General features: G+C 44.8%; 1 protein-coding gene across 1 annotated transcript in view; it reads left to right on the top strand.

Moving 5' to 3' along the window:
* ABCB7 (ATP binding cassette subfamily B member 7) overlaps positions 1–19236 on the top strand; it is a 607823-nt gene extending 588587 nt beyond the window's left edge. Inside the window, exon 16 of the mRNA XM_069210993.1 lies at positions 18295–19236. Coding sequence (XP_069067094.1) covers positions 18295–18510 — 216 coding nt within the window. The 3' untranslated portion in view covers positions 18511–19236. The remainder of the gene's footprint in view (positions 1–18294) is intronic.
* Positions 19237–21068: the final 1832 nt, after the last annotated feature.

Here is a 21068-nt window from a genome sequence, read left to right as displayed (position 1 = left end):
CAGTTGGTCACAAAGAGTTTTTCTTTCAAAAAGAGGTTCTTGGAATTCACATCATCCAAACCAGTGGCTGCCTACTTCGGGACACTTGGAAAATAGTAGAACGCAAGCACATTACTTTTAAACTGTCTGATACCAGGCAGAAGTAGTCATTAATGAGAACATTTGCGGGTTGTCCGCTCTGCATGTCAGGAGCAAAACTCCATGTATTTCTAGACCTGAGTCAAGTGATTCTACTCGGGAAGCACAAACTCAAAAAAGCAAAGGAAAATCTAATATCTAGAAAGAATCTTTCAAATAAACTTGTTTTATGTACGTAAACAGTTGTTTCTTTAAAATCTTAAGATACAGTAACAACAAGCACAGGAAAACAAAATATCGCTTTTCTGGAGCACCATCATATAAAATGAAAGCCTATGTTGTTAGGCAGTTTCTTCCAACAGAGAAAAAAGAAAAACCGTTCCCCACCCAGTTACCGTCCCGACAGTTCATTCCACAATGCCACATAACTATGTTGTGGAGTCTGTGAACGCTGCTGTAAAAGAATATATATATGTTTTAAAATAAAATTGAAGTAGGGTTTTATAGCCTCTCTTGCCCCGTCTCATTCTCCTTGAGGTCTGGATCCTCCAGCCACCGACCAAGGAATTACACCTTTGAACCATGCTAACTACATGTAGCGGTGCATCTGACCTGCATGTCCTGAGCTCCTGATGGACTCTTCATAATGTCCCCCTCTCCACCTCATAGCGGGTTTGCTTCAAATACTCAGCGAAAAGGCCTCCATTCTCTTCTTAACAAGCAGCCTACACAGCTTCCCATGCCAGCACAGCGTACCGTCCCAGCAGGTTGGCACAATTATCCAGGTAATCAGTCGGTAAATAAGAAAATCGCTCCTTGCTGATGTGGGAGACCAGATTTGTGAATCTGGTTCCATATTACTTAACAATCACAGTAAGATATTTTCAGTTAAGAGAGACAATGTGCTTCTCAAAAAATCATTTTGTCAGTGAAAAATGACTGTATCTCTTGGGACCTCACTTCTCAGGATCGCTATGTGAGTACTCCCCATCGGTGACAAGGGTTGTGTCCTGCAGCAGTGCTTAGCCCCCTAATGTTGTTCAGGGGATATGCAAAGGAAAGTGTCTTGAAAACTGTGGAAGGCCCCTAGTGATCCCTCCTTGAGTTGAGTGCCACAAATTGGGTGTGCAAATGGCAGGCTGTATGCAGTCCCCATCTGTAGGTATTCGGGCCCGGGCCATGTAGTGTCAACTTTTGGAAGCGAGGACTTGTTACTGTTGTGATGCGCGAGACACTGGACCTGCGGTTAAAATGACAGCTTCCTAAGTTGCATCACCAGAGCGTTGGAGGCCACCGAAGAGCAAAAGTGGTGCTTAAAGCTAGTGGCTGGTGTTCCACCATCAAGCCTCTTGGATGGAGCCAGAATTCTGTCAACCTGCTTTTACATTGCACCCTCTGATATGTCTTGAAGGGATCTACAGAGAAGGATCTCTGTCTCATTTATTTTGTTTTCCTGCTTCTGAAGAAGCGATAGCAATCTTGGGTTGGTTAATTTCTTGAGAATTATATTTGCTGGCAAAAGAAAGAATGATGCCAAGCAAACTTATATTTTTAAACCAGGAATGCTGCACATTGAAAACCTCTGAAGAGGATTGGTGTACAACTGTCGAGAAGGAATTACTTAAGCAGATAATACCCTTCATGAGGATCTCGCCTCTAAAACTGATTGCATCTTTAAAGTCATAGAGCTACAACTGCAGGGGTCGGTGCAGTGTGTGTGTGTGTGTGTGTGTGTGTGTGTGTGTGTGTGTGTGTGTGTGTGTGTGTGTGTGTGTGTGTGTGTGTGTGTGTGTGTGTGTGTGTGTGTGTGTGTGTGTGTGTGTGTGTGTGTGTGTGTGTGTGTGTGTGTGTGTGTGTGTGTGTCTGTGTCTGTGTCTGTGTCTGTGTCTGTGTCTGTGTCTGTGTCTGTGTCTGTGTCTGTGTCTGTGTCTGTGTGTGTGTCTGTGTCTGTCATTGGAAGTGGCCATCAGCTCCCTAGAAAATAATATGGCAAAGTTGGATTGAGCAACTTGTCACACTGGGATGGAAACCTTCAGCCTGTGTGTGGTGTCCAAGGTGGAGGCTGTGCACAGAGGAGCAACTTGGAGAGTCCTGGGAGTCCAGGCAGAGATACCGACTTTAAGACTGAGCTTAAAGGTAATGCAGAGAAAGCTCTACTACTCTTGGTGAAGTAATGCGAGTGTAAACACTTTGCTACCATGGGTCGAGATCTGAGGAGAGGGCAGTGATAATCATCGCGTGGTCCTCAGAAATCTGTCATCTTCCTGCAAGTGGCAGTCCGATAAGTGATAATTACTTACGAGAACCTTTGTGCTCTGCTTCTTCAAACCTAGAACCTGAAACTCCAGTAGGGTCACAACGTCTCGGGCAGCGAAGAGCGTTGAGTGATCTGAACGTGGGAGCCCTCTTGGGTCTCTATGTGAGGCCAGTGTTAAGAGTGTGTCTCTACGCCAGTGAGCAGTGATTCATTTGTTACTTGAGGATGTGTGATATCTATTTGGGTGAACCAAGATTTTGGGGGGTTTGGGGTGGGGGTAGTTATTGTCAGTGAAACCTGGGGTTTGTTGGTGTTTCACCGATGGTTTGGGCGCAGACTGCTGCGGGGTTAGTTAGGGCTTCATGGTGTACTTCTGTGATTTCCTCAGCTTGCGTCTCACCCCTCCTACTCCCTCCTTAGTGGCCTTTCTCCACCCTTCTGTACATTATGTGCAGTACGCCAATAGTGCTTTCGTAAATTCGTAAAAAGTGCGCTTTTGTGAAATTACGACGTGATGCGTCCATACAAGCAACTAGGCGTGCTTTCTATTTTTCACTTTCTTTTCTTCACTAGAAACTTAATAAATATTTATTTTTAAATACACTTTAATACTAAATTCTCCCGAGTACAACACACGTAATAAATACGTCGACTATGTAGATACCAACAAGCAAGATGAGTCTTGTATGCATTTGCTTTTGGTTAGGTGGAGTTAAAATGCACTGCCCTTTGCTTGGGAGTTTTTCTTTCTGTTCTCGTGAGTCGAGCCCTGGTTCGTATTCACTTGTGCGCTCCATGTCCAGTGTTCGTTTCCTTGTCTCCCACTCGATGTTGTCTCTCCCTTCTCAGTTGAAGGAGGTCTCGTGTGTCGGGTACACGCAGACATTACCTTGTTGCCAAGTCCTTCCCTGTAATAGCTTTCGTGTTCCGAAGGCCACACCATTCTAACTCGCAAAAACAGTTTTTTTTTTTTTTTTTTTTCCTTATGTCTGTATTTGACTATTAATAATCACTGTTCAGCTACCTCCTCCCACTCACCGTCTGTTCCGTGACCATTTTCCATTCTCGTAAGTAAATCCTGTGTGGTATTTTAAATATATACCGTATATTATTTCCAAACACGAACTGTAGTTTGAGTGTTAATTATAAATGTTCGTATCGACTCTTTAAGTTCACGTCGGCCGCTTTGATGTGCAGTCTGTAATGCTTACAGATGTACAGCAGCATTGTTGCAGTAAGCACAAATAGATATACTTTGTTTAATTCTCTGTAGGGTATTTGAAGGTGTGTGCCTTTTCTTAGTCTGCCAGGCAGGTACACCTTCCTAAGAAGATTTCCATCAGAAGTCTCTATCACTTCATCCCAGATCTTGGAACTGGAAATAGGACTTTTCTGTGTCCCTTGAGGATATACTAATAACCAGTCCTCAAGGTGAGATGGTGGTTGGGGCACGCTTTCTTTGGGGACCCGGACATATTTTTCATTAACAGGCCATGACCCAGAGTAAGGGAGGGAAAGGCAGCCAAGCGGCAAAGGAAGAGGAATAGGAAGATGGAAAACGGTGACAGTGGGAGAAAGGCGACCGCTTCATTCTTCATCAGCGACGGCAGCGCTCCGCTTCATTCTTCATCAGCGTCGGCAGCGCTCCGCTTCATTCTTCATCAGCGTCGGCAACGCTCTGAGAAGATCTTGGGCCCCGGCATGTATGCTTTTAGAAATGAAGCACCGCTAACAATAAGGAAAACCTACACACCCTGACTAGGATATACATGACAGGTTATAGGCAGGACTCTGCTCAGTAAACTAGGAATGAGATCAGCATATGCTCTTCTCTCCCACTTGGATTTAGCGCTAAGTGGAGAGCTGTCACTCGTACCCACTTACTTTCTGTTACAGGAGTAGTGGGCCCAGGTCCTGCATAGCTAAGTGTCATCATCACCAAGTTCTTGCATGGCAGAATTGATCAAGGACCAGGGTAGCTCGTGGGAATCTGCCTACCTGTGGCTCAGAACCAGCCTATTGCTGAACTGCCCTAGTTGGTCATTCAGGGTCTACTGCAGGTACAAATCTTCCATCAGGACTTTGTTTTTCCAGACCTCTCGTTGAATAACTTACGCATGTCTCTCTGGGCCCTCTGACTAATTTTAAAGGTGCCGCCATGTTTAGGCAACTCCTGTAGGAAATGATTGACTACGAACACAAAGGGGAGAAGGAGGTGCTTGGGCTGAGGCTGTCCTCCTTATAGCCTATGCAACATTACAAAAAAAGAGACCCAGCTCGAAGAAAAACCACAAGATGGACAGGGAAGGAAAGATTTTTTTTGTTGTAATGTAATTTTAATTTGTAAGGGAAATTATTGTTTGCCATAAAAACAGCTGTGTGCAGCTGCCTCTCCTTTGGAACATACAAGTTCAACCAACATTGGGTCCATTTTCATTAAGGCGCCATTGTGCCTCTCTTCAGCAGTAGCAATATTAGCATTGCCTAAGAGGCAAATGGTGCACTAGACCCACTGCCTCAGTTCCAAGACATCTGTACTTGAACCAGATAGGTACACCTCTTCAGTCAAGCCAAACTTTCTTAATGGCCCCAAAAGATTTAAGAGGCAGCCCTGCCAAGTCTTCAGACCCTTCTCCAGACTCCTTCTTGGATCATTTCCCATTTATTGAAAAAGGCCAACACTCTGGCATCCAGCTCAGCAATACAAGCAACCTTATCAGACAAAGAGGGTCTAGGACATTCTGAAAGAATCCTGCTCACTTTAAAAAAAAAACATTTCTCCTTATCCAATAAGATATGTGATCCATCACATGGTGAGACAGAAGCCGTTCATTTGATAAAGGATGTTAAATCATCAACAGGTCTAAGATTTCTTCACCAATTGGTCCTCCAAAATATTGCTATCTTTCACCCTCACCTTAAAATTACCTAAAACCTCACATTCATTGACTGACAACATTTCCTCATTATCTAAATCAGATGAACAGCTTTGACTCATCATCTCCAAAGGAGGAATTATCATATGAAACATATGTAAGTTTCCATTTTTCCACCTTCTTAGATGCGTTTTGTTATCCACCTTTCCCCTGATGTTTCATCAAAACATCAGCCTCTCAAAGCTTTTTTGGACTGTCATGCCCTCTCCCTCATACAGAACCCTCCTGTTACTTACCTTTATTTACCTTCTCACCCCTTTATAAATTTACCAGCCATATCCCGTCCCTCGTAGAAGACCAGGCAAATCAGAGTGCCTGTCCTCTTCCGACCAGAAGCTTTGTCTCCATCTGATAGGGATCCCTGAGCAATATCTGACCTTACAACTAGTCGCACTTCACAAGGGAGCTTATTAGCCATAGCTGCCCTTTTGTACTGACACTTAAACCTTATCCAAATCATTCCTCTGCTGCCCCTCCATCGTGAATCACACCGCTAGCTGAAGCTGAAAAAAACAGGCCCTGTTCTTTGCTCAGCAACATTATAATAACACCCTAAAATATAGCTGAATCAATTGTAGTACAAGTCTATTAGAGGATCCCAATTCTCTGAGGTGACCTCCACGTCAATCAGGTTGGAGCTCAATCTGACCAAACATCCACATATCGGGCACACGCATGCGCTCTCCTCTAAACCTGTGTCATTCCTTCTTCGATCTGAATGCTTCACAAATTACAGGGCAGCTGCCTCCAGGCACCATTACATGTGTGCACATTGCTGTCACCATCCGGCAAAATCAGTGTTCATATTCAAAACACTACAACTTCAGAAAGTGAAGCCTCAAACACTACCTACAATAAAGAAAAAAAACGCAAATTGCCAACATGTTAAATCATTCCCACTCACTTTTTATTGCTTTTCAATGAGCTTCATTCATAAACCAAGAATTTAGCATGCAATCTCTAAAACACTCTAAAAAAAAAAACCAACCTTCCCAACTAACCAAACTTACTGCTAGCAACTTCTAATCAGTCCTTCCAAAAAGCAGATATCAATTTTTCATGTTGCACTCACAGTACTTATTTGATCATGAGCAGCAATAAAAGAAGTAAGATGGATGTCAGATCTAAGTGTGTGCTGCTCAATGGGCACAATACAATGGGTGGCATAATATTGGTCTCCATTTCTTACCATAAAATAGCCCAACTCTCTGGTTCATAAAGACTTCTTGGGGAAATCCCGTAAGGTAACTTAAGAATGCATTCCACCCATTACTTGCCATTGGCTTTGTAACTCACATTTGCTTGCTTTCTATTTGCTGTCTTTATTTGTTTTAATCTGTCCAGCATGTCTTTGTCACTTCCCTGGAGCATAGCCTGTTTACTGTATTCTTCCACAAGTGCTTGCTTTCTGTAAACAGGCCTTTAAGTTTTGTTCTTATCTTGTCACATTTGCTGTGCATTCATTGATAGAGATCACATGTCAGGTTTTGCCATCCGAGGGAGCTTGGTGTTTACTTTTCTTTCTCTGACTTCAAAGTGACATGAGAAATGTGGGGGGGGGGGGGGGTGAAAGGAAAGGCTTTTTTCCTTGCACAAAATAAAGTGTAAATGTCTGTAAATGATGTATGCAAATATTTCAGAATTAGGAGAGCACAATTATTATTTTTTTTTGTAATTCTGAAATGTGCTAGAAATACATATTTTAATATAATCATAACAAATCAGTGCACTAGGTGATGCCACTTCCACCCATTTATTGTGTGCTGCATAGTTTTATCAGTGAAACTGTCTGTGCAAATGTAATGGCCATTTCATTTGGAAATGTGTTGTCTGTTATGGGAGTGCACTACCACACCATGAATACTCCAATCTAGGCCACTTCACTTTGACACGTTACTCCACTCTGTGCCACTCTGCACCACTATACACCACCCTACGCCTTTCTACTCCGCTCTCTGCCACTCCACTCTACACAACTGCAAGTGTGAAGCACTGCTGCTCTTATTGCTGGAGGCTAATATTGCAGCACCTCCGCAAAACCGGCCTCCACCTCTGCAAAACTGGTCCCCACTATTCCAGCCTCCCAGAAAAAAGCCCGATGCAGGCTATGACCAATCCAGCCCAGTCAATCATCTGGAAATAGTGAGCAATGAACCCAAAATCCAGAGCCCTATGTGTGAGACCCCAGATTTTAAATTTCATTACGGCTACTATAGCAATCCAATGTAGTTCCTTCAGAGCTGGTGACATGCTCAAATTTCCTTTTTGTGGAGTCAGGCGTTATTTAATTTACGCTCTTAGTTAAAGTTGATGCCTGGTGAACACCAGCTAAATTGATCTTGCCAAAAACTAAACATGAGCTGCTAGTGGATGAGCAGCAGTTTATTGTGCATTAGTGTCAGGAGCTGCTTAATTTGTTTCAAGGAGTGTAGGAAACTCTGAAAAGATGGCTGGCCTGTGGATGTGCAGTGTAATGTTCAGGTGCAAGTCAGCTTTGCGGTGCATTCGTTTGATGTGTGCTGGTTTCAAAGCAGTAACACCTTTCCATGGTCGTTTGTGAAAACCTAGACTTCAAAAACAACTTCTGCAAAAACAAATTCTAACCTATAGATTACTAAACTCTAGACATTACATAAATACGTACCAAAGAAAATGTCAGCTTGTTTTAAATTCCTAAATCCAGACAAAGCCCCTTCCCTCTGTTTTAGGACTTGGTCAGTTTAGTGTTTTAACTCCATTCTTAGCCTATTTGGCGGCAAGAGCTTGATTGTGGGATTCGATGCAGATCCATTTTTTTCAGGTTGTGTAAGGTAGAGCTTTTTTAGTCTGCAAATGATGTTCGTTTTGTGTGTTACTCAGTGTGATTGTCATGTGTGCTCTGGTGTTTCCAAATAGCTTATTTCTCCTTTCAGGATCTAGGAGTTTTGCGTTTCATGTTGGAGATCTCGCATGGCATTTTGTTAATTGTCACTAGCAGGGTTTGTGTTTTTGTACCTTTGAGTGAGGCCATTTCCCCTTTAACGTGATAATGATCGTTTTTTAAAGGTACTTTCAGGGCCCTTATGAATATCAGGATGACCCTAACTTGGACTGGGCACAGGAGTTGGTCGAGGCCAGTGGTCTGGATACCTCGCCAGACGCTGGCATGCTTTCTCCTCCTACTGTGGCAACGGCTTAGGGAGCAACTTATTCCATGGTGGTCAGTAGGGCGGCTGAGGTCCTCGGCCTTGAGCTGCCTACTGTCCAGGTCAGGTGTAATCTCCCGACGGAGGTGTTTCAGCCAGCGGCTTCCACATCTGAGCCTCTTCTTCCTTTCAATGAAGCCCTCACCGATGTCCCTTTGGGTACTTTGTCCAGACCCAACTCAGGGGCTCCTGTGAACAGGACAATCACACACCACCATCGGCCAGTTCCGAATGACCCTAAATTCCTGTCCCAGCACCCCACGCCTGAGAGCCTTGTTATCCAGGCATCCTCCTTCTCGGGCGCATTCCCTTCCGCACCTCCGGATAGGGAATCAAAAAGGCTGGAACAATTTGGGAAGAAGATGTTATCTTCCTCCAGTCTCGCGCTGTGGTCAGTGAACACTGCATGCCTTTTGGGCCGTTAAACTCACTCTCTGTGAGATACGGTTGCACAAGTTCTGCTCCAGATAACAACAGACTCTTATGGACATGCCCTTCAATGGCTCCTGCCTCTTTGGAGACATGGCAGACTCGGCGCTGGAGAGGTTCAGGGACTCCCGGGCTGTGGCTCGGTCCCTCGGCCTTTCCACTGCCCCTCATCCCCACCAGTCCGTCTTTCGCCCCTTTCGTGGCCATGGAAGGGGGGCTCCCTGTCGTGTCCCTTTCCCAGCCACCGTGCCGCCCATGCTGTTCAGCCGCTGTGTGGCCGGGGACCAGGAATCCCACGTGGTCATGGGAAAGGGAACCAGAGGTCTGCCTAGTCCACTCCTGCCCCTGCTGCAGCCTCCAAGCCCTCCTAGTCCGTCCCCTCACTGTGGTCCAGTTGGCGGCAGAATTCACCATCACCTGCCCCACTGGGAATCCATCACTACGGACAGTTGGGTTTTGCAGATCATTTGAATGGGCTACTCCCTCCCCTTCGAATCTGCCCCACCAGCCATGCCTCCATCATTGAGCTGTGTACCGGAAGATCATTTGGCACGTCTCTGCCTGGAAGTCACGGCTCTCTTGGCCAAGGGAGACATAGAGAGGGTCCCTGTGCCAGAAGTAGGTTGTGGTTATTATTCCTGCTACTTTCTGGTGCCCAAAAAAGACAAGGGCTTACGTCCTATCCTAGACCTTTGGGACCTCAATCTCTTCCTCAAGAAGGAGAAATTCAAAATGCTCACCCTGGCTCAGGTCCTGTCTGCCTTGGACCCAGAAGACTGGATGGTAGCGTAGGTCTTGCAAGACGCTTATTTCCATATTCCGATCCTGCCTGCCCACACACGTTACGTACGATTCGTGGTGGGTCAGGAGCACTTTCAATTTACCGTGCTCCCCTTCAGCCTAACCAGCGCCCCTCGGTGTTCACGAAAGTGATGGCGGCAGTTGCAGCTCATCTGCGCAGGTTGAGGGTTTGTCTTCCCCTATGTCGACGACTGACTGAAGGCGGACTCGCCCCTGAAAGTCGCCTCCCACCTTCAGATTACAGCGAACCTCCTGCACACTTTGAGGTTCACTATAAACGTGCTAAAGTCACACCTGACTCCCTCTCAGGGGCTCCCTTTCATCTGAGATGTTCTGGACACAGTGCAGTTTCAGGCCTATCCTCCTGAAAAAACAAGTCCAGGATATTCAGGCTATGGTTCCAATCTTTCAACCTCTATCTAGGGTTTCGGTGAAACAGATTCTGATGCTGCTGGGCCTCATTGCCTCTTGCAATCATGCTACTGACACATGCCAGATGGCGTATGCAGGTTCTGCAGTGGGACTTGAAGTTCCAATGGGCGCAGCATCAGGGAAATCACTCTGACATTGTCCAGATCTAGGAGGGGACTGCGAAAGACCTGCAGTGGTGCCTTTCGAATCAGCATTGGGTCAACAGCAGATCCCTCTTCCTTCCCCAACCAGATCTATCCATAGTGACAGACGTGTCGCTTCTGGGATGGGGTGGCCACATGGGAGAGGCGGAGATCAGAGGTCTCTAGTCTCTGGCAGAGTCAGGGCTCCATATAAATCTTCTGGAGCTTCGGGCAATCAGGCTTGCGTTTAAAGCATGTCTTCCCTCTCTCAAAGGGAAAGTAGTGCAGGAGTTCACAGACAACACAACCGCCATGTGGTACTGCAACAAACAGGGCGGAGTAGGGTCCTGGACCCTTTGTCAGAAGGGGCTACACCCCTGGATATGGCTGGCACATCAGGACATCACCCTGGTGGTTCAACATGTGGTGGGCTCTCTGAATGCCAGAGCAGACTAATTCAGCCATCGATGTATAGCCAATCACGAATGGTGTCTCTGTCCGGAGGTGGCGCAAGGTCTCTTTTAACAGTGGGGAGAACCTTGGTTGGATCGGTTTCCTTCTGCAGAGAACATCCAATGTCAGCTGTTTTGCACGTTGGAGTTTCCAAGGCAGCACGCACTCGAAGACGCTTTTCGTCTTGAGTGGAACTGCAGCCTCCTTTAAGCCTTTCTGCCTATACCACTTCTGTCCAGAGTTCTCAAGAAGATCAAGAACGACCAGGCCCAAGTAATCTTAATGTCTCCGGACTGGGCACGGGGAGAATGGTATCCAGAGCTATTGAGCATGGCTACCGATCCTCCACTCAGACTGCCCCTTCGGAAGGATCTTCTTTCGTAGCAGCAGGGGACGGTTCTCCACCCGAACCTGTCATTCTCCACCTTAATGCGTGGAGATTGAACTGCGGCAGTTGACAGCTTCCCCCCGAAGTCTGTGATGTAAACTTGGCAGCCAGGCGTCCCGCCACCAAAACAGTATATGCCTGTAGTTGGCATAAATTTGTGTCATGGTGTACCAACAATTCTGTTGATCCCCTCTCTGCTCCTCTTTCTGAAGTTCTTTTGTTAATTCTCTTTAGCCCAGCAGGGTTCTGCTTTGGGCACCCTTATTTATCGGCTATCTCAGCCTTTCTTAGGTTGCCTGATCAGCCTTCACTCTTTAAGTCTCCTATTGTTAATAGATTCCATAAGGGCTTCGCCCATTTGTTTCCTCCCACTCCGTTTATCGTGCCTCAGTGGGACCTCAATCTTGTACTTACTTAGTGTGTACTCCCTTTGAGCCAATGCACAATTGTTCCTTACAGCTCCTTACATTCAAAACTGTTTTTCTTTTTGTTGCCATCACTTCTGCTCGCAGAGTAAGTGAGCTTCAGGCTCTATCTTCTAAGCCCCCATTTTTGTCTGTGCAGCCTGCCAAAGTGGTGTTACACACTAAGGCTTCCTTCCTTCCCAGAGTCGTTACACCTTTTTATGTAGGCTAGTCCTTTGCCTACTTTTTACGCACCTCCACATCCTTCTCATGAGGAGGAGAGACTCCACCGCCTGGATCCAAAAAGAGCGTTGGCGTTCTATCTCAATTGTACTAAAGATTTCCAGGTGGACAATCAACTCTTTGTTGGATATGGATATGTAGGTGCGAAGAAAGGGAAGGCGGTGCAAAAACGTACCAACTCATGATGGGTACTTCTTTGCAAAAAAATCTGCTACACTTTGGCAAAGAAGCAACCTCCCTGAGGGCTTGCGTGCTCTTTCCACCAGAGCAACTGCTGCTTCCATGGCGTTAGCACGCGGAGTTCCTGTCCTGCAAATCTTCCAGGCAGCTATGTGGGCATCCTTGCACACGTTTAGTAAACATTACTGCCTGGACAGTCAGTTCCATAGGGACGGCTACTTCGGTCGTTCAGTCCTGCAGGACTTCCTTGTATGATCTTGGTCCGCAGCCCACCTCCGAGGATGTCATTGCTTGGGTATCTATTCTAAGGTAAGGAATCTGCAACTAGAAGTCTCTATCAGATGTACAAGTTACTTACCCTCGGTAACGGTATATCTGGTAGAGACATATTCTAGTTGCAGATTCCTTACCGCCCACCCATCCGCTCCACTTGCGAACTGACTTCTAGGGACAGGGCTTCCCCAATTTCAGTGTTCTTCGTGACTCTGTGCTTTGGCGTGGAAAGTCGTGAAAAGAAACTGACATCATTGTGCTGAGGTGGTGTCTATGTACTACTCCTGACATCATCACAGCGACTACAACGCCAACGATCCCTCAGAGTCAAGTGACGCCACCTACCGACACACAAGGGTATTGCTAAAAAAAAAAATCTCCGTATCCAGTCTGATGCCTGGGGGAATATTCTAAGGTAAGGAATCTGCAACTAGAATATGTCTGTACCAGATAGATCATTACTGAAGGTAAGTAACTTGTACTTTAGTTACTTCAAACGTAGGTACCTTAGTGTATTTAATTACTTTACTTTGAGGGTGGTTACATTTACTTTTGAGGGTAGTTGCTTTAATGATTAGTTTATTTAATTACTTTACTTTATTTTTAGTTGATTTATTCATTTTAATAGTAAATTGTCAGCTCATCCACACATGATTCTGTGTGTATATTCATAGTTAGAGTGGCATAGTTGGCAGATAAAATGATGTGGGAGCTTACTGCTAGTTTTCATGCCTGTTGCCACAACTATTGAAACTAGCATTAAGTACCAACATCATTGTATCTGTCAACAGGTTTCCATGTGGAATTACCTATACCAAGGCAACACCCTTTGCTTATATTTGATGTTGAACTGAGTTAGACTTTTCATAAGAGTTATGCAAAGTTGTCTCCAAATTATAGCGTAGATTTACCTCCCCAACTAGTCTTTGTTCATTCCAAAACTGTCGTGTTATACCCTGTTTTGCACACTATGTTCTGTCTTGCAGTATAGACTTTCTCCCTTCCTTCGGGAAGCCTTGCTCAGCATTAATCAAGCACTAGTTTAGAGAAAAGCCTGTTTTATGGTGCACACATCACTGTAACTCACTACATATGTTCACTATAAACTGCCCTTACCACATGGTATGTACATTTGTAAAGCACACTATCACCCGCAAGGGTTTCTTAGCCATGAGCAGGGAGGAAGGAGGCAGGGGTGGTGGGGGGGGGGGGGAGTTGTGTGTGTGTGTGTGTCTAGCCCTGCCTAGGGTAGTTTGGTTAATTGAAAAGCCAGGTCTGCAGCTTCTTGCAGAAATCAAGAAGAGGGGAAAAGGCTCTGATGTGAAGTGGGAGGTCGTTCCACGCTGTAGGAGCAATGTAAAAGAATGTGTGTCCTCCTGATCTTCTTCTGTGTATTCATGGGATGTGTGCGAAGTCCAGTGGAGCTGAGATGTCTCAGCGCTTTGTGGAAGAAGATGCAACTGTTCGGGTAGGTGGAGCCTCAGTTAGATTGTGCCTTGAATGTGTGAGTGAGGAAATGGAAAACCGACCATTTGTGTATAGGGAGCTAGTAGAGCTCCCTTAGCTGTGGTGTGATGTGAGTTCTTTGTAGGGGGCTGTGGATGAGTCTGGCTGCTTTGTAGTCTTTTGGTGAGTTGCTTGGTTATCCTGGCGTAGATGGTATTCCCATAGTCCAACTTACCAGTGACTAGGGCATGAGTGTTTCTTTTTCTGGTGTTGCTAAGGAGCCATTTGAAGATCTCCAGCATTTTTCATGATGTGGAAGCAGGATGGAGTGATGGTGTTGACTTGTGTTGTCATGTCCAGTTTGATGATGATGAGTCTGAGGTTCCCAACTTAGGTGCTGGGTGTTCGTGTGGGTCCAAATCAGAGTTCAGCCGTCCACCAGTTGGAGTCCTGTAGCAAGGTGTTCTTGACAAAGATGAGTACTTATGTCTTGTTGCACCAAACACATGTATAATACTCTTTAATCAGGGATTCAGCAACTTCCAACACCGTTCTCGATGGGAAAATATCAGTCATTGTTCCTGACACATACGCAGATGAGCATCCTCCAATACCACTTTAGAATTCTTCATACATTTCTGTGCACAACAATGCAACTTAGCCATATAGTTCGCACAAGACAGCCACCTCCACAGCACTGTGACACACCTTAGTACCTACCTTAGTCACCTGTAGAACTACTCTGAACAAATGTACCGTAAATACAGCACCCTCTGATTCACAGAGTATTGCTTCACAGTTAGCTACCTGAACAGTGTTGCCTAAAGTAAGAGCACTTTGTGCTGTTACAGCAATGAGCAACTGATCACCCAGTGGGGAAAAACCGAAACCGTTCATCACACACAACCATGCACATGCTACAGAAAACTCCCAAGATTGAACATAATCTATCTTCATACTGGCCTACACGGATCGCTGGTAGACTGAATACTGAAAGTGCTTGCAAAGAAGTATAATGTGCACCGGTGTAGAAGTGATATTTTGAGATAGGTTTATTCTCTTGAGCGCCTCCTCTACCAGCATCTGCTTGACAGCTCTATCTGAATACTGCAGATTGAATTTCAGGATACCACTTGCAACATTCAACATACCCTCAATATACCACAGTACTCTCCACCAATGTCTCGAAATGAAACACCATCAAATATGGCCAATGGCCTGCGCCAGCGGTTCTTAACATTCTGACTTCTGTAGACCCCCAAAGACTCATTACTGGAATTCGGGGATCTTTACTGACTCTTCATTGGAAGGTGGGGGCTGCCGGCCTGAGCAGTTTCTATGATTTCAATCTCAAAGCAGTACACAAAAATACAGAAACAAGTATTCACTAAACAAATGCTCAATTATTGGAATATTTTGTTTAAGTCACAATCAAATGTATAAAAAACAATTTTCGTCTAAATATGAATATACTGTAATCATTTTGTACCAATTTTGGTATTCTTTAATTTTGAAAACAGTCTCAGACCCCCTGAATAGGCCTCGCGGACCCCCATGGTTACTGGAACCACAAAGGTTAAGAACCACTGGCCTATATAGTTTCCTATGAAAGGGCGCTTGGTGAGAATGCTCCGCAGTGCTGTAAAAATGGTTGTTTGCAAAATATTAAATGCCAATGGTACCTGTTCTTCCGCAGGGTTACTAAGCATGCTTGTGTCCATTGGCTACAGATCAATGACTGTACATTGATTCTATGACAAAGTACCCATCAGTGTTTTTGATCGAGTCTCTTGTATGCTTTGGAAAGGCCTAAGCTGGAGATGTGATGGAACACTTCATGTCATTGAGATTCAGCCACAGACCCCACTAGATGCTGAAGTATGCTCTTCTCACATCTGCCTCCTGTTTCCCAATTTTGTTAAGAAATCAAGCAGCCGACCTTCTTGAGTGCTTCAACCCCCTCTTGTAAATGTCAAGCCTCGCTGAAGTATTCCGCTTACATTTACAAATGCTAAAGTGAAACCACGTGAAATTGGTTCTTGCAATCATAACTGGAAAAATTCTACTGTGTAAGGATGTATATTTTTGTGTGTCACATAAATGTTATGATGATAGAGTCATCATGCCATTTCCGAATAAGATGGTGGTTCATAAATATTCCTCTAGTTGGCTACCCTGTTTCTCAAGTGGTGTTGGGGGGATGTGGGGGGGGTCCTATCTTCTCTGTCACTCAGAAGTGACCTCAGCCATTCTTCCCCACCTGTTCCATTGTCACCCTGATACCAGGAAGTTTGTTTTTTTGTGAGATGCAGAAATGTTGGTGTAACATACATAGTCATATATATGTTTGTGATAGAGTTCCGTGAATATAGACATACGTATATATATATTTTTTTTTAATAATGTACTGTTTGCAAAAAGGAAGACAGAAGACACCTACTTAATCAGATATGCAAGCAATTACCTCACTTGAAGGCTAAATGTCAAACAACCATTTAGGTTTATCAGTCTTCTACAGGTATACAAAGGTTTTCCCCGATAACCCAGTTGAGTTATTTACCCGGGACAGTAGACACAGGTCTGGTGAGCACAACATATTCGGAATATTCCCAAAAAAAGTTGTAAATCACAGGGAATCTGTGCTTTTTCCCTTCAAATTCCGCATCTATCCGAATTCTCCAGGTATTTTCCCTTCCAGTAAATTTCAGCAGGTTTTACCAGGGGGTGGAGGAGTGTCGCCCCACGCCAGCAGCGACAGCTGCAAAACTTTTACCAAACAACGATAATAAACTGTGTGTATTATCGTTGTTTGGTAAAAGGGGCGGGGCCACTGGGGTGACGTGCACTGAGGGGGAGTGCTCTCAAAGCGCATGTGTGTTTGGCCGGCTGTCTTGGGCTGGCCAAACACACATGCGTTGTAGGCTCTCTCTCCAGCCCAGGAACAGAGTTGCTGGGCTGGAGAGATCCTGCCTCGGAACACCCTGGCTGGGTGCTCCCAGCCAATCCTGATGCTGCTTTGAGCAGTGTCAGAATTGGCCGCAGGGCAGGCTAAGAGCCTGTGCCTGCAGCGAGGTGAAGCAGAAGCGGAGCAGTGCACGCTGAGGTTTTTTCTTTTTTTTTTTTTTTTTTTTTTTATCACTTTGACTTGAAGACAAAAAGCAACATTCTGTTTGCGTATGCCTAATAACCGTACAGGTTTGGTTTTTAGGTGTTTGTCACAGACAGCTGTAGCTTTTTGTAGGCAGACCTGTTGTTTCCAGTTCACAGTATACACTTAGAGTGGCTTTGGGTCTGCCTCTTGGCCATGATTGTATGGTTTTATTTTCTGCCCAAGTTCTTTGCTCTTGATTTGATGGCTTTCCTCCTTATTCTTGTGTTTGTTCAATCCAGTAACATATCAGTCTCACTTTGTTCTGATCTTTCCACCACTAACCTCTGGGCGCTTTGTTTCACTTTACCTTTAGCATTCTGTGAGCGCACGGGTTTCTTTGTTCTCATCTCTCACGTTCCTCTGCCTCCTTGCGTTCTCGTTTTGCTCCTCTCCAGTTTATTGAGGCTTCCTTCCTGCTCCCCCTTGAAATACTTTATTTTATTTGTTTATGAGGGCCTAGCAGTTGCCCAGTGCTCATTTTCTGCTCTTGCCTCCACTTTGTGTTTCATTTTTTGGGTTTCAATTTACCTCTCTAACATGGCCACCTGCCATGTTAGAACAGTGAGTTGAAAATAATTTTTCTGGCATGATCACAATACATGCATGCTTTGTAAAGCATGCACACTAGTGCGTCATGACGCATGCATATACGCAGGCGTGAAACGCGTATTGAAATGTAGGGACTACTGCTTGCAAACTTTCAACCGTTTTTGTTTCACAAATGACGTTACACATTCCTGTAGGTGCCGCACAGGGATACGCCTTCACCACATCAACTAAGCATGCGCTGCGATTCCTTTGCAGCCAGACACCAGCTGCCCACCTTTACATCCACAGATCACTGGCTGATCTTTTGTGTCCTAATATTTCAAGAAACCATTGCTCGTTTGAGTACACCGCCTGGAGACAAGAAAATGTGTGGCTGATTTATTTAAAAAACGAACTGGTTTTTATAGCCTGCATTCTTTAGAATGAAATTTGTTCAGGGCTAACTGGCATAAGTAGCAATAAAATTGACAGGAGCTCATTTTGTTATCCAGCATGTTCACGAGCAGCTGTCAAAAGGAAGCAAATTAACTGTGGATCATACTTGGATCAATAAAAACAATGAATCCCTGCAGTTTTTCGTTTAATAGTCACACAAGGATGAGACGGCTTTGGGAAAGTCTATAATTCGCTGGATTTTCCATTAAACAGACATGTTATTTTTACATTATATATTGCTTTCAACTCATCAAAGAGCAAATCCAACTTTTATGAGCTTCATAAAAGAAATGAACATTTATCTCTTCATTTACTATACCCCTTTACAGAGGAAGGGAATTTTGATCTGTGAGTCTTCTGTCAGTAATGGGGTTTTCATGATGCATTTGATTTGAGTTCTGACCATGATATTTTGTAGTGACCACCTTACAAAGATAGAGATAGATACATGCTGACCGTGGTCTGTTAGGAGCCAACTCCTCCTAGATAGGCCTACACTGGCTGACCATCTGATATTTTTTTCATTCAACAGGGTAAGGTGGTGGAACGCGGGAAGCACTTTGACCTCCTCGCCAAACCTTCCAGTCTGTACTCTGAGATGTGGCACACGCAGAGTAGCCGCATGCAGAACACCAGCGTCAAGAAACAGACCGATGCCAGCGAGCGGTTACCCAAGGACGAGGAGAGGAAAAAACTACAGGAAGAAATCATCAACAGCGTCAAGGGATGCGGGAACTGCTCCTGCTAGCCCACCGGTGCTTTCTCGCAGGTTCCGCAGTGACATTCATTTGCACTGAAGCACAGTTCTAAAACAAGACCTTGGTTCTGTTTTTTCCTGAACTCATTTTGGAAAAAATACCCGCTACATTGGAAATTTATATTCCTACTTTTGTGTCACCACAAAATTGAAGACTTTCTTGATGAGGCTTTTCCCAAATCTTCTGTTTTGCTCCAGAAAACTTGTTTTAAAAAATCACTGGTTCGCTTCTATAAAAATCAAGATGGCACACAAGCTACCACGGTGCAGTACAGTGGGTATCACCTACAAATTGCCTGACAAGGATGTCATGCCATGGTGCTGAGCAGTTTCGCTGCACTGTCAGCATCTGCATTAGATGTCAACAAGAGGTATTGGACACGTCAATGTTTCTTGTTGCTTCCCATTCCCTTGACTTCATATCTCGCTCAGTCATTACTATTTTGTATGTCACTTTTATAGTGTTTCCATTAGCAGAAAACTGTGATGTCTCTTAAATTTATTTTAAATTACATTAAATTGTAAAATTGATACCACTCCAGGTTATTGTGGTGTCACATCAGACACGTTTTTGGTTTTAAATCAATTTATTAAAATTTAACTCGTTTGCTTGAAAAATCTGAATGTGTGAGTACGATGAAGGGATAAGAAAGTCGCAAATGTATATTTCATGATCCATTTCCATTACTCGATTAAAATTATTTATGAGGCTCTTTCCATGGTGTCGCCCTGTGTACAAAAACTAAAACTTTCTTGACAGTAACATCGTGTTCTAAAAGAAAAAAAAAGTGAAACAATGAATATTTTGAATCTGATGCTGAGAGTTACTACATTCAAAGAAAGCATCCGCCTCCATGCTGCTGTTGTCCCAGCCTGTACGGTGAGGTGCAGATTAAATTGCATGAAGACACCAAGAGGTACGTACTCTATATGCACAGCTGCTGTTGCTTTCCTTGCGTGTTACCGACTCCCTCCCTCGATAGAAAAAAAAAAAAGGTTTTCAGATGCGTAGCCTTGTATAATGAGAAAATAGATTCTGCAAAAACGTATTTTGAAAAATAGAGCCCGCAAAACAGACAACCATAAATGTTGACTTCAAATAAAAATCTCCCTCTAAAAATGCACCTAATTTGATATCGAGGACCAAAGCACATTCTTGTCCTGGAGTTCTCATTGGAAAATGGCGCAGTTCTTTAAAATGTGTCAGTGAATTTGGCTGGATTCACAAACTAAGTATAGATCGAAGTTTTTGCAGAGAGATATTTGTAAGGTCCAGATTTTTTTGCAGATCTTGTAAACTATATTTTTTCAGTCTGGGGCCTTGTTACGGAGGGTGACCGTGAACGCAACCGGCCTGTGTGTCCGCTTTTGTGCGCCCCGGGCAGTGCTTAATCTGTAAAAGGGTAAGTGCCAGGGCCTTTCTCAGAAACCACAGCCTCCTGCACCACCCATTGCCCCTGCCAGCACTGCTTATGGCAGTACCAACACAACTACTAACCACCACACCCCTAGAAGCGTGGCAAATCAGACTATTCCAGCCAACCAACGATAAAAGAATGGTGTCAGTGGCAGGTAATATTCATTTTTAATGTATATTGAATAACTAAACAGCTGTTTTTGTGCTCATCTCATAATTAGACTACAGCAGCACCATGAAGTAAACTGTCATTATAGCCGGTGCTGAGAATTAAATGCTGGGGCTGAGCACCGGAAGCCACCAGCTCAAATTAAGCTCTGCTCCTGGGACACTATGGTATGACAGGAGCGGCCACAGACACTTGTGCGACCCCTTCTGTAGCACAGATAGTGCTGGTGCACATGCAGCGCCATCACTATCAAGAGGGTATTCCCTCATTTGCACGGGGGCATGACCCCAGGCAAATAAGGAACTCTCTTTACTTCTGATCCCGGGCTGTATTATAGACACAGGCACAAAGGCAAATTAGCTGTCAGGAGGTGCATTGAAAGTGCGCCATGAAAATGTGGCGCACTTTCAGTGCACCCCCTGGTAGCAGCACACGGGAGGAGGGAGGAGGCCCTATGGACCTCCCACACATCCCCTTGCTGGCAGGTGTAGTCACTCACTGCACCCACCTCCAAGGGGATCTCGGATTCCTCTTTAAAGTGCAGGCAGGGTGCCTCCTGCACAGTGAAACACAGAGCGGCTTTGATGCACCGGCTCCATATTCACTTGAATGTGCTGCTCCTAGGGCAGCACAAGGTAGGGGTGCCGTGGGGGCAGCGCATTCACTGAAATAGGGCGCACTTTCCCTGCTTGTCCACGGCTCCCCTATTTAAAGGTGTGCCGTGGTGCAAACAGAAGTGCACTCCATAAGTGATAGGGCCCCTGTTGCCACATGTAAACTTGCAGGCTGGCATCATCGTCTCCCCCTTCCACGCTCTTTGGTACCACCATAACCTTCTTTATGTAGCATCCAACACCGCATTGATGCTAACTTCCCCTGGGCGGTTACAAGAGTTTTCCAAAATATCAACTTTATTTTTTGGTCCTGATTCTAGAGTGATGCCTCTGCAGCACAATGTGTTTT

This window comes from Pleurodeles waltl, chromosome 2_1 (assembly GCF_031143425.1).
Source record: "Pleurodeles waltl isolate 20211129_DDA chromosome 2_1, aPleWal1.hap1.20221129, whole genome shotgun sequence".
NCBI lineage: Eukaryota > Metazoa > Chordata > Amphibia > Caudata > Salamandridae > Pleurodeles > Pleurodeles waltl.
The sequence above is the reverse complement of the archived record's forward strand: the minus strand, read 5'-3'. Positions and strand labels throughout refer to the sequence as shown.